Source organism: Desmodus rotundus, chromosome 4 (assembly GCF_022682495.2).
Source record: "Desmodus rotundus isolate HL8 chromosome 4, HLdesRot8A.1, whole genome shotgun sequence".
Classification (NCBI taxonomy): domain Eukaryota; kingdom Metazoa; phylum Chordata; class Mammalia; order Chiroptera; family Phyllostomidae; genus Desmodus; species Desmodus rotundus.
This window is the reverse complement of record NC_071390.1, coordinates 30840984-30854890: the sequence shown is the minus strand read 5'-3', so window position 1 is coordinate 30854890 and position 13907 is coordinate 30840984. Positions and strand designations below refer to the sequence as shown.

At 41.6% G+C, this 13907-nt stretch overlaps 1 protein-coding gene across 2 annotated transcripts in view; it reads left to right on the top strand.

Moving 5' to 3' along the window:
• The window catches only part of FAS (Fas cell surface death receptor), a 33005-nt gene that overhangs the window by 16795 nt on the left and 2303 nt on the right, over positions 1-13907 (top strand). The window contains exons 1-8 of one of the 2 annotated variants that reach the window (XM_045197799.3): positions 2182-2348; positions 4482-4593; positions 8218-8355; positions 9415-9523; positions 11283-11341; positions 11483-11551; positions 12725-12786; positions 13726-13750. In XM_045197799.3, the coding sequence (XP_045053734.1) occupies positions 2346-2348; positions 4482-4593; positions 8218-8355; positions 9415-9523; positions 11283-11341; positions 11483-11551; positions 12725-12786; positions 13726-13750 (577 nt within the window). In that variant the 5' untranslated portion in view covers positions 2182-2345. Of the gene's footprint in view, positions 1-2181; positions 2349-4481; positions 4594-8217; positions 8356-9414; positions 9524-11282; positions 11342-11482; positions 11552-12724; positions 12787-13725; positions 13751-13907 lie in introns of those variants that run through there. The other variant, XM_053923412.2, reaches the window with a different exon arrangement.

Here is a 13907-nt window from a genome sequence, read left to right as displayed (position 1 = left end):
TGATTTTTTGGAATAATTCTAAATGGGAGTTTCAGTTTCTTCAAGTGGTTTGTTAATTCAGTCTCTGAGATGTACTGTGTTTGTAACTGCCATGATAGGTCTTGAGTGTGTGCAACTCCTGGGAAAGTGTGGAGAGCTTGTCAGACTGGGGTGATGTGCATAGGGGTTGCCGTCAGTTCCTGGGTCTGGCCATTCCTGCTTCATTCCTTCTACTTAGTAACCTTGTTTGCTATGAAAAGTGATTCATCACTGATGCAGATAATTAATGAATGTCCATTTGTTCTCTCGGTTTCTCATCATGTAAAACAACCTGCAGACTCTCGTGTAGCCCTGTTTCTAAGTGTTTCGAAAGGAGAAAATGCAAAGATTCTAGTGTAGGAGGATTTCCGGTCTCTAAATGTTTGTACATTTCAGGTCCCCACCCTTGCAAGAAACTGCACTCACCGGGAACACCATGGCTGTTCTCGAGCATTCAGCACCCAGATTGGTCAGAGGGAAACTCTGCTTCCTCCCAAACTGCAGAGCAGGGCTGGGACGTTCTGCCCTCTTGCCAGCCAGAACCCTAGCTTTGGTGGTCCTGCCAGTTTTCCCAGACTAGAGGGCTTGGGACTGGACTTCTGCCAGACCACCCCAGCCCCACCCCTCCCAGCACCTACATCTCACATGCATTTGCTTTGAAGGTTCCTTGTATACTAACACTGAGGCTTCTTGCCAACCACTGTCTAAAAACAAATTGAGTTGTTTGCATGCCTACATGTAGGAAAAGTAATTAGGAAACTAATTGTGAATCTGCAACAGAGCCCAGCTTTGGGCTAGAAGTGCCAGATCCTCTCATAACCACTACTAATTATGGATTATTGGACAAGTCAATCGACTCTGTGCTCAGCTTTCTCAACTGTAAAGTAAGACACTTAGGGTTCTCAGGCATAGCAGCTTATCGTAGCTGCCATGAGGCGACATGTGTCGATGGACTTTGTGAAAGGCCGGACAGTGTTGTGAGAGAATGGGTGAACACCTCTGCAAGGACGGGTGCTCTTGGCATTTATTTTCATGAATGATTCAGGGGAGAGAGAAATACATTTTCTGATTTGCAGAAAATATTAAAATCCTGCAGATAATGAACCACTCAAGGAAATCCGTTTAAAAAAACCTATCTGGAAGCTGAACAGATGTTTATGGCCCCTTTCTGCTTTGCCATGTCAAGATTCTATGTGACTGCAGCATTTATGGTTATGGTTGGCCCCATGATTCCACTACGGTGTCCAGCGTTAAAATGGTAATTACCTGTGTGGTTCCAGAGACATCACCGCTCAGTTATCTTGATAGCAAGCTGCTAATGATGTTCCTGCTGAGGACCTCAGATAGTCCTCCACTTTGGCCAAACCAGGTTCCTCTGAGTGTGACCCAAAATGCCCCAGTTTCTGCCTGGAAAGTTTGGGTTAAATCTTTGCATGCTGCAATCTTGAGTTAATGTGAAAAATATTTAAAAATACAAGCTATACGGAGCGCTGCTTCCATCTTATCATGTAGCAGTCACAACGTGTTCTTCAGACCCATCTTTCTTTTTTATTCTTGACATAATTTTTTGATGCTGAACTAAATAAAAAATATTTCCAGAAATTTGGCTCTGTAACGCAGGTGTGAGCACATATGAGAAGAGGTTGGTATCTGTGCTTCATGGTCTGGGTATTTGCAGCTCTTCGCTGCTCTGCTCCAGGTTTCACGTGCGTCAAATTCTGCATGTATCTTGGCCAGTAGATCTTCATTTCCAATCAAAACCTTCAAAAGTAAAACAAAATGATTGGAAATACATTTCTTTTAGACAGCCCCTAGAAAGCTGAGTATATGCACAGTTTTTCAGAAATAGCATTAATGCAACACTCCATATAAAACGTGCTACTCCCCTGAGCACTTGATCATTTTAAACCAGGGATTGTGGGCCTGCTCATACCATAGTCATGTGACTAGTAGATGAAATGAGCACCCTCTGGCCATAGGACACACACACTCACACACTGTTGGGTGTCAACTCTGGGTGCCTTTGACTTGCCAATTTTGGTGAGCTCAAAACCTATAAATCTCTTAGAGTTTAAATCTGTGCCATTTTCTCCAGTTTCTGGAGAGAAATGAGAATTGAAAGAGAAGCGATGTCTCACTATTAACTCCCTCTTTACAGCAACCGAGGTGACTGACGACAGAAGAGAATTGCTCCTACTCAGTTGGGTTGCTTAGAGTCACTTTCCCGCTGACTGTTGTAAGCCGGACTCACAGACCTCTTCTAGCTACGGAATGATTTTTACAGTGATTTTAGAATTTTCATGTGCTGGCAATGTCCAGAATGTTAAATGGTCAGTATGTTTAATTTCAGGCTGTCAGATAGAACAATGAGTTATGGAAAAGGTTCTCAAAAATTGGAATGATTTTCATTTGAAAGCCCTTCTCATTTTAGCAATTAAACATTTGGTATGCCTTCAATCACATTATTATTTTCTACAGTGACCAATTTAATTATTATCCATTAGCTATAAATTCTCTGATCTAGAAGAAGCGCTAACATTGTTCGAATGATAGGATGACTTGTAGAGACAGTAAGAAGTAGGGAACTATGACCCTGAAAAGATAAATAGATGCTATAAAATGTTTTGTTCAAAGCTGTATGAAAAGATCATAGATTCCGATGTGTTTAATGAGTCACACAAATGTACTGTGTAAAACATTCCCAAGTTATTAATCTATTGTACATATCATGCCCATGTGCAAATTTGCTTTTGGAAACTTAACACTCATTTTTGGTTACAATCCATGTTTTTAGTCCCAGAACCTAGCACATAGTAGGTGCTAAGAAAGGTCAGTTGGATTCAAGAGTCAGCGGTTTGAGAGTATAGCCAGCATATTTTGGCATAATTCCTCAGATCTTTGTCTTAGTACCAGTTGTTCTCTTCATAGAGTTGTTCACGTACAGAAAGTACACTATATTCTACAGGAAGTTCACCCGCCTCCTGGGTGCAGGGGTAACAACACTGTAATACGAGTTAGGAGACTCAGAAAAGTCCTGGCTCTCTTATCTTTTGCTCATGAGTGACCCCAAACAAGTCAGTTATTTTCTTGATGTTTTGGTGGCACTGGATTTTAGTAATGCATTTTGAAATACCTTCATCTCAGGAAGAAAAGATGTGGTCAGCCACATCTTCATCTCTCCTTCTTTGTAAGTCCCATGGCACCCTGTAACCTGAAGGGAACACAGGCTTTGGTAACCCAGGGCAAAGGGCTAAAATGGAAGAGGTGAGGACCCCTGTGGAGTGACTTATGTGTGTGGAACATTTAGTTCTCTTGACTCAGAAGATGTCAGTATTATTACCGAACCATAAAGTACAAAAACATATATGCAATAAAAACTATGAAAAATAACCTTGAGAAGAAAATCCCCAGAACTAAGAGATGTTTTTTGGTACTTAGCAATATAATTTTCATATTCCATGTAAGATGAGTGGTTATGTGAATTTATGTTTGGGGAGATAAAAAATAAGTGCTAGGACACCTGAGAAAAGAATCAACTGGAAATCACTCCCAAGCGCTTCCAAACATTTTTAGGGGCTTATTTTTCTAAGGAACTCTAGTCTGTACCTGAGATAAACTTGCCACAAATGTCACTTAGTCTTATGTGCGTTTGTCTTCAGAAGAAAGGAATAAAAAACTGATTAAAATTGGTTTTCTATTAAGCGAAGTTCATTTTTTTTCCTGAATAAAAGTGAAGAAAATTGTGTTGGCTTTATTGCATGATTTGGTAACCAGGAAGAATGAATTAAAACTGTTGATTCTATGGCTATGTATAGAAAAAGGAAGAAACAGAACACGCTGTAACTAAGTACCAGGTTTGGAAGAAATGATCACTTTTTATCTTCACAATAACCTTTTACCTTTCAAGACAGGAAGTACAGATCAGGAAACTGAGGATCAGTGAAGTTATATAACTTGCCTAAAGCAACACTGTTGGTGGCAGGGCTGGGATTCAAACAGCATTCATTTTGAAATTTCATGTTTTTCCCTACCCTACTATGATGCCTCTCAGTGGAACTGTATGAGAATAATAACGATAATAATCAATAATAATAGTGCTTACTGGGCACCTGTGTATTACGAGCCAGAAATTGTGCTAAGACCTTTAAGTGCGTTATTCCATTCAATTAACAAACCCATGAAGAAGAGATTATTTCTACTTTATAGACTTAAAAAAAAGAATTTAAGTGACTTTACCCACAGTCACCAGGGCTCCTACCATTCATGATGCTGATTCTGGGGTAGCTTAGAGAACCCGAGATCTAGACTGTCATTCAATGGACGTGCTCCTTTTTTGGAGGTGGGAGGATGGAGCCCCCGTCGCTGACTTTGCCTGTGCGCCACGGCAATACGGCCCTTTTGGGCAGTGGGTCCTTGCGCAGTTCAGAACTCAATCAAATTTTCTTCATGCTTTTCTTTTGCAGATACTTACCTTTGAGCTGCTGGAATCAAGTCAGAATGTTACTAAAAGGGCGTCTGAGTGCCCAGCAGGCCAACAGCGCGAGGGCAAATTCTGCTGTCGGCCGTGTCTTCCTGGTATGCTGCACGTACATCCGGCAATCAGAGTGGGGACCGGGGTGGAAAATACCGTGTGGTAATAACGAAAAATGTTTTTACAGTGTTTGGCTCTCCTGCATGATAGCATTGCTGAGAAAATGGAAAACAACTATGAAATTATTTTCCCGAGACCAGTTCAATTCATCTTTATCACACTTGTTTGACATGGGTATAAATAAATATACTTTACAAATGATATGTGTGTCTGAAATGAGAAGATTTATCTATCTAGTTTCACTTTTCACCAACAAAAGGAGACTCATTTGTGGACATTAAGGCTTGTCACATCAGAAGTGATTAGAATATATCATAATTGTGACAGTCTGAAAGCAAGTGTCTCAGTACTTCTCCTCGATTAGAAGACACTGAAGCCTGCAAACTACATTTGCATTTTGCAGCTTAATAACTAGCTGAGCTGGGAAAGCAACAGACAAAAACCAACGGTTTTTTAAAATCAGTATTTTGAAATGCAAACCAGTTTCAGATCGGAAATCCTTTAAACATCAGCAAAATGGAAGCTAAACGAAATGCAATTGCACAAGCTTTCCTCAACATGGAGTGAATCTGCTGCTGTTTCATACAGATAGGAATCTCTGCTTGCTGCTTTGTGAAGTGAGACAGGAAGGTAAAGGAAAACAATACACGGGTTTGTGTGCCAGGCTACTGGAACTGTAAAGGGTTGTGGTAGGGGCCATGGTTGGCCTCCCAGGGTTTCAGCACTCAGGCTGCTGTACAAGCCTAGGTCCTGTTCATAAGAAGATTCTACTGTTCTTCCTTGGCCTCCTGTCCAGGTTTTAATAACCCTTATGGAAGCTCTCCCTTATAATCCAAATCTTTTATACTTAGGCCCATTTACTCTTCCACAGCTAGGAATAAAAAATGTGAAATCTAATGAATAAACAGAACTAACAAGGAAAATGGGACAGACTCATAGATAGAGAGCAGGATGACAGCTAGGGGGTGGAGGGACGGAGTAAAACAGGAAAAAGCGCTCGATGTGGACAACAGTGAGGTGATTGCTAGGGGGTGGGTGTATAAGGGGAGTAAATGGTAATGGAAAAAAATACAAGAAGAAAGAAAGAAAGAGAGAGAGAGAAAGGCTTCTTGACTTTTTATAACTTGCTAAACACAATCAATTTGTCCTGTGAATTCAAATCTTTCATATTTTTTAAACATAAAATGCAAACTAAAACAAAGATAATACGCTTTACATTTAAAACTGTTCAGAATTTTCACCTGTTTGCTTTTTTTGTTGTTGTTTTGCTTTGTTTTACATTCATTTAAGAAGTGCTCTCAGCCCTGGTGAGTTGCTTGTAAGATAAGAACTCTCATATGCCACCAGCTCCCTTTAAGAAAGAAATTTGGATATGTGGGTCAAAAATGTGAAAAGCTTTTACCTACTGATACGGTACTTGATTAACAAGAAAATGTCTTAGGAAAATAGTCAAAATAAAGGAAAATGTTGAACGTGTGACATTTCCTTACGGTACCCAATGATTGCAGCTAAGTAAATTTTGGAGTACTCTTAGGCTGGAGTATTATGTTCAATCACAGTCTCGCTTTCTGTTACATTTCTAATATAATTCTCAATGTACACAGATTCCCTTAAGGGATTTCTAACTGACCTGCTGGCTGAATTAACTAATTCTCTCTGCTCCATCTCTAAAACATCCTGGAAAGCACCCAACGCCTGCTGAGCACACCTTCCACTTCTATGGAACTCCCTCTTGTTCCATTGTAGGCTTTATCAGTATTCAAACTGCTTCCAAATCCCTTTATGATTGTTGGTGTTGTGATACAAATATATTATAATTAAATACTATATAATCAATGATATATGAATATAAAGAAATACAAATTATATTTCTGTGAAAACTAGTTTGAATGCTTTGGAGAACTTCAGTAAAGTTGATAAACTGAGTTGATGAATTAAGTGAGAGCAAAATCAATGGAAAAGTCATAAAAATCTTGAAAGCCTTTCATATAGATTATTGGTATCTTTAAATTTTATTTCTATCAATAAAGAAAGGAAGGGAGGAGGGAAGGTGGGAGAGAGGGAGGGAGAGAGGGAAGGAAGGAGAGAGGAAGAAAGAAAGAAAGAAGGAAAGGAAGAAAGAAAAGTAGCTCATCGAAGAGGACAATTCATTCAGAAACCAGGATAATACCACTGGCAAGCAAATAAAATTGTTCTGTGGCTTGGTTTTCTTTTCAGTATTGCCGCGATGTTATGAAGCCCCAATGCACTGTATATGAATTAGATTCCAGGTTTCCAGGGTTTGCCTACTTTTTTTCTATTGATGGAATATTGTCTTTGTTTACGAAAATATCATATATGTCTAAATTAATTTGATTATGTTGTAAGTATTAACGTTTTGTTTTATCAAAAACAGTGCTCTGAGGTTGTTGAGAAATGGTGTGCCTAGGAAAGACATAAGTTATTCTGGCCGCACACGTGAGAAGAGTAGATTGGACTTTGCTTATTCTTCTTAATTAGTTATGCCGTTAGTAATTAGAGTCAGTAGTCATGCTTTTCTCTTTGATTCCCCTTTTTATTTTCTGTCTCTTTCTTCCTCGTTCTCTGTTTTTGTGCCCTAATCTAGTTTTCCCCACAGCACTTGTCACTGCTGGATGTCATGTATTTATTTGTGCGTTCCTTCTTCTACCCTGAGGATATGAAGTCCTGGAAGACTAAGGCTTTGTTTATTTCCTGTAGGACCTTCAGCTTCCAGGAAGTGCCTGGAACACAATAGGCCTTTAATAAACAGCTGTGAAATAAATAGAATTTCCAGGAGGGGGCATTGTTGTATAAAGCTCACTAATAGCAATATAATGACTTGTTTTACTTTTGAAGTAAAATGAAAGCAAATATGAATGTTATTTGAAATTGTGTACATTATGATAACAAATCTGATGATAGAGTTTGTTATATGTTCCTACCTGCCCATCACAACACACTCTGACCCTTGCTGGCAAAGGAATAGAAAGAAAGGGGAGAAAGGATTGTGAGCCTTTGCTAGGCAGGCCCCGTGCAGTTCTGGCAGCAGTGCAAGAGAGGGATCATTATCTCCATCAAATGCATGAAGAAATGTAGGCTCAGAGAGAGCAAGCACTTTGCTAGTGATCACAGGGCCACTAAAGACTAGGCTGAGGTGCTCAGAACCTCCAGTGCCCTTTCCCCTGCACTGCGCTGTCTCACCATGATCGGTGGACTTTGGAAAATAAAATGAGGAACGAGAGCAAGGAAGCTTTAGGTCATGGCCAGTGACAACCACCATGAATACATACCCATCAACCTCTCCTCTCCCCACCAAAAAGTAGGTAAGACATCTTTCCCCAGGTGCATTTGGTCATTCTAGCCTCTTTTTTCCCCTGTCCCGTGTTCCTGTTGTTAATCGTCCTATTTCTGTGAGCATCTTCCTTCAGTCACTCTTTCAGCTGTTGTCTTTGGAGACTTTCCATCCCTGACATGATTTTTACAGTGACCGTCTCCTCCATTGTCTTCATAGATTAGCCGACTTCCCCTGTGTTAGCGGAGTTCTATGGCCATCCTTATGTACTTCCCACGCTGTGGCATTCAAACTTGCTCCATTCTGTTCTTGGCAGGTGAACGGAAACGCAGTGACTGCAGGGATGACGGGGAGAAGCTAGTCTGTGAGCCCTGCCCAGAAGGGCAGGAGTACACAGAGAAGACACATTATTCTAACAAGTGCAGACGATGCAAAACTTGTGATGGAGAACAAGGTAAGTGTCTTAGAAAGCAATAGAAAGAGACCAATGTAATACTCCAGGTAGAATCATTTATAATACAATTGGAAATGGGGACCTGCTCTGGTGCTATGTTGGCACATAGGGAGGGACAGGGTGGGGCTGACTGGGGTGAAGCAGGACCAGGGACTGAGGTGACCACTGAGGGGCCATGCCTGGGCAATTCTCCCAGATGTAGCAGACTGACTAAATACGAACCCTGTGAACAAAGTTCCTTAGCTCCCATCAAAACTGCAGAAACCGTTCTTTTCTGCCTTGATTTATGCCTACATAATGGCTCTTGTTTATGGCCAGAAAGAGCTCAGAAACCTTCAAATCCAAGGACAGAGGGTCCCGAGAGGTGGGTGAGACCCTTCACCTTCTTTGGGGATATGGTTGTCCTGGTCATTCCATATGGGGCCCTGAATTTTCATGAATATCCCAATCTATTTTGAGGGCCCCAGATTGAAATATAACAGAAGTACTCCCGGTTCTGTTTGACATTAAGGAATCTTTGAAGATAAGTTTTTCTTGTCTCTATTCAAGCTCTAAAGCAATATTTCTTAACCTTGGCTGTACATTAAAATGACGTAGGAGCTATGAAGCATGCCAATGTTTAGGTCTCACCTTAGATTAATTAAATCAGAATCTCTAAGTGAGAGCTTTGGCCTTGGTCTGCTTGACGAGGTCCTGGGTGAGACCCAACAATCGTCATTTCTAACAAGCTACCTGGTGATGCTCATGCTGTTGGTCCACAAGGCACACTTTGAGTCACCAGGCTTTAGACTAGAAGAACAGGGGAGCTATTACAGCAAAGGTGGGGCTGTCTTGGTTGCTGGGTTGTCTATCCACTTCAGACTCTGCTAAATGATTTCAACCATTTCAGCCTGGGGTTGCCTGTTTTGCATTTAAACGCCAGTTGCATTAGTAAAGGCCCGATGGTGTGACTGCTCCTGTAAGAGGCAGATCTCAGAAGTCTGCGCAGCTCCTGCCCCTTGTGCTCATAGTCCGCTTATAACTAGCCGCTGTGTCTAATAGTCTGCAAATCCGTTCTAGGCCTAGAAGTGGAAATAAACTGTACCAAGACCCGGAATACCAAGTGCAGATGTAGACCAAACTTTTTCTGTAACACTCCTCCTTGCGAACACTGTGATCCTTGCAGCACGTAAGTTTTAATCTTTTTCTGGTGAAAACACTAGATATACCTTGAGAGATAGTGTCTTCCTAGCAGGAAGCAACATGGGCTGAGAGTCAAGAATTTGGGATCTAGGCCTGCTTTGCCTCCAAACAACTAGATACCCATCTGTTCATTCAGACATCCAGTCTCCAGACAGGTATTGAACCCCTCCTGTGTGCTTGACAACTGCTGGCTGCTTAAGCTATCAATGTGAGCAAGACACATCGCTGGCATCCAAGCTCTCAGGCTGGGGTAGAGAGAACCAAAAAAGGCATGGTTATTGAGTCAAGGCCATGTGGCAAGCATCAGGAGCGCCTATGGTGTTGGGAGTTATATAGAACCTTTCAACCCTGCCCGGGGTAGATGCAGTGAGGACATGACACAAGGTCTGAGTCTTGAAGGAAAGTGTACATGGATCCAAAGGACACCTCAGGCAGGGAAACAGCAGCTGCAAAGAGACGGAGGAAGCTCTGGAGAACGGGGGTACCAGGTATCTATGGGAAAGACAGCAAAGCAGCCAGGGCCAGATTATGGAGGGCCTTGTCTTTCATGCTAAAGATCTGGGTTTTGATCCAAAGTTAGAAAGCCTGATTTGTGCACCTCGCTTTTCTTCTGATTGCCTGAGTGAGTTTGGGCACATCACTAGCCCCTCTGAGCGTCAGTTTCCTCACTCGTTAGGACACACATGATGGCCACTTGTCTTATCAGTCCCATTTCTGTGAAGATCAGTTTGCATAACGTATGATAAAAAACAGCTTCGGCTTTGTTAAGACATTGTTTTGCATACATTTAAGTGTAATTAAGATTACATCAATGTGCCTCTCCTTCAACTTGTAATTCATCTTGGGAAACATTTAGGAGTTCACCTAGTGGGCTTGAAAAGTAGGGACATCGTGCCTGATGTCTCTTATTTACTAGAAAAAATGTAAGGTATGTGCACTTAACCTAGCCTCCCCTTTCTGGTGCCCAGGTCTCAGACAGCCTTCACATGACAGGAGAATAAGTAGGGGTTGGTGGTGGGGGAGGGACTAATGTAAGTCCAATAGTAACAAGAATATTAGTTATTTCATAATCCTGACTTAATTTTCTTCTCGCCATAACCCCTTCGAGCAGGTAATATTATCTCCATGTTATTGGTGAGCAAACAGGCTCATGTTGGTTAGGTGACTTGCTCGAACTCACCTGGTTAGATGGTGGGCGGAGCCAAGCTTCCGTTCAGACAATCTAACTGTCAGTGTTTGACTGTCTGGAGAAAACCCACTGGAACCTCTCGAGCACCCTACTCACCACTCGGTGTTAAGGGGGAAACCTGTGTGGGCCAGCCGAGGGGGCTCTCTCGGTAGCATCGTGGGCATTGACTATTGTCTGGCCATTTTTATTCTATGACACTTCTTTGAAATTGTTTTTGTAGTTTATGATTGGCTCCTGGTATTCTAAGAGCACAGTTTATTGCCAATTTTAAGTTTATGTTAGGGTCTATTTCAGCCTTTTTCTTATTCGTCAATTCTTTATTACCTTCCTTTAACCCTGGGTATTTTAAAACATAGTCTTTCTTTCTTCATTCAAACATCCAAATTATGGTATAAATTTTTACCAGCTTTAGAGGCTACTCTAGAAATATTTGAGGGAATGTGATTGACAGAGATGCAGAAGGGAGTGTAATGGCCCCTTATTTATAGTGTGTCACTGAAAATGATCAAGGAATCAGTCTGCCAGGCTGTTTGAATCTCTTCTGTATTTTTTCTAGGTGTGAATATGGAGTCGATGAGAAATGCACACCAACCACCAACACCAGATGCAAAGAAGGTTATTATTATGAGTATTTTTCTCCTATTCCCATAGTAAAATATGAAGAAAACCCAATCCCTTTTGATTATCTGAGAAAACCTTGTTTAATCTTACAGACTGCGTATTTTCATGTAAAATATCCCATGTTCCAATCCACAGGACCCAGATCCCACTTACTGTGGCTGTTTCTCCTCCTGGTGATTCCAATATCTGCAGTAATTTATTTTTGTAAGTTCTCACTTTGTTCAAATTGCACCTTGAAATAACTTGGGAAATACTTGTTCAAAGAATTCCTCTGTCTCCTAACTATAAGAAAGTTTCTACCAGGTAGGTAGCTAGCTCTGTTACATTTTTAATTCCTGACACTAAATGCTCCCGTGAGAGCTGGTATGAATAGATTGTATTATCCCTCAGCTGCTGTTTTTGAGCAGCCATTTGGGGGCACTGGGGGGGTATTCCCGTTGTCCCTCTGTGTTCCAGGCGGCAGCCAAGTTGTCCAAGAACCTCCAGTCACCCTCCACTGTTCATCGAGAACTGGAGCACACGAGGTGCAAGGGCCCTCCTGGGGGAGGCGCTGTAGGGCACACTTGATACACTTGTTCCTCTCAGCGCGTCCTCAGCCTTGCTCAAACTCCATGATTTTTTAATATTTCCTCCACCATAATTTAAAATACTGTGCAATACACTTTAGGCAAGTAAAATATTGAATAAAATCAGCAGATAAGCCAAAATTGAATGTAATCATAATTCCTCCAGAAAAATCCCTGTAAATGATTCATCACACACAGTTTGGTGCAGGTTCAACCACTCGGAAGCATTCCGTTTCCCTTCTCTGTTTCTTCAGCTCAGCTGAAGATAAAGAGTGGCCTTTAGAGGCTGTTCAGCTAAAAACACACGCTCTTTTGTCTCAACACCATAACCGTGCTCGCAGACCTGCAGATTCCCTTCCTCCAGCTCATAGTGACCTCAGGACACTATCATTGGGTGTGTACATTTGAGTTGTCTGTGAGTGCGTGTCCTTGAGTTTCTGGGCATTAAATACCACTGCATGGCAAGTTGATGTCAACTTCCCTGTGCTCTGCTTCTATGCCCTGCTGCAGCCGTGACATCCAGCCCAGAGTTGGCGAGGGGTAATGGTGATGTCACACAATAAGTCAAAAGCCAACTGCAGGCTCGGCCAGTGGGAGGTGACTGGACGTCTCAATTAAGATGTGACTTATCTCCAGGACACTTGACCTGGTGGGGTGGGATTGTCCCAAGTCAGGACAGTGCTGTCTCTCGGGGGTGTTTGGTCACTCTAAGCTGCAGCGAACTCCTTCTTTCTCACACTTCTCTAGTGTGGGAGCGGTGCTTCCTCCAAGGCTGAGTCGGGGTCTGATAGAAATTTCTTTGATTGTTTAGGGGTGAAAAGACAGCGCCGGACTACTAATAATGATCACGATGAAACTGTACCTCCAAATACTGTAAGTGTTGAAATGTGCGTCAGCTTGCTTAGAAACACAGGGAAAGTAGTAGTTCAACATTTTATTTGTTACTTTTTAAAAATAAGCGTTAATTGTGTTTGTGTGCATGTGGCTTAGGGGCATCAAACGTGGTTAAGGTGTGATGCCCAGTTTAGGAGCCAGCGCACGCAGCCTAAGAGTGACCAAAGGCCTTCAGTGGGAGGGTGCTCTCGAGGAGTTGGTAAAGGGATGTGGCCAGGCACCATGGTCCACACTGGTGTTACCCCTGCAGAGAAATTGCAGAGACATCCTTTCCCAGGGCATGAACTGGATATCCAAGCCCAGGCACAGAGAGAGTTCTTAAATCCCATTATAAAGGTACAGCTCACCTTTCTTCAGCCACTTGTTACCATCGCTCTTGCCATATTTTTTCCCAACATGGGATCAAAGAATTTCAAATAGCAAAAGTTACACAGGGAAGAAAAACCAGTTCACTTTATGAATAATGAGTTTCTTATGTGGGGCTAGGGCTCAGTGGGAGTTGAGGTTCCTTAAATCTGTGTAGAACAAAATAATTTTAATTTAAACCATTTTCTTATGTCAAAAATAAGACTTGTTATAGTAAAGAGAGTTTTGGAGTAATTGTGTTTATTGTGTTTGTTTTGGCGAGTCTCTGTGAAACACCATCTCATCACACCCCATGAATTCCCTGGGTTCCTTAGTGTGTAAAAAATAAGCCAATATTCCTTAGTTTCTGGCAGTGCTGAGACCTTTCAGAATAAAAATTTGAGTAGTGAAAGAATCCTTCTTAATCACTTATTCTAGCTAATGTTTTATATATATATATATATCGAGCAATTGATTGTACTTCAGTATTAAGGAAGAATTGAAAGATTACATTTAGACTATTCTAGGTATATTTTCATTTTTTCTCTCCCCCTCCATATTTTTTCTCCCCAGGAAATGACCCCAATGAATCCAACAGGTAAGGCTTTTATCATTTTATTTCATAGAAGTGGCTTCCAAGGGAGTGACAGGCTAATTTGAGAGTAAAATAAATGTTCCTAATTTCAGTGACATATTGTGGGGTCTGCTATTCCTTAAGTTCACAGATCTTCCTGCTACCATCAAGGGTCTTTTTA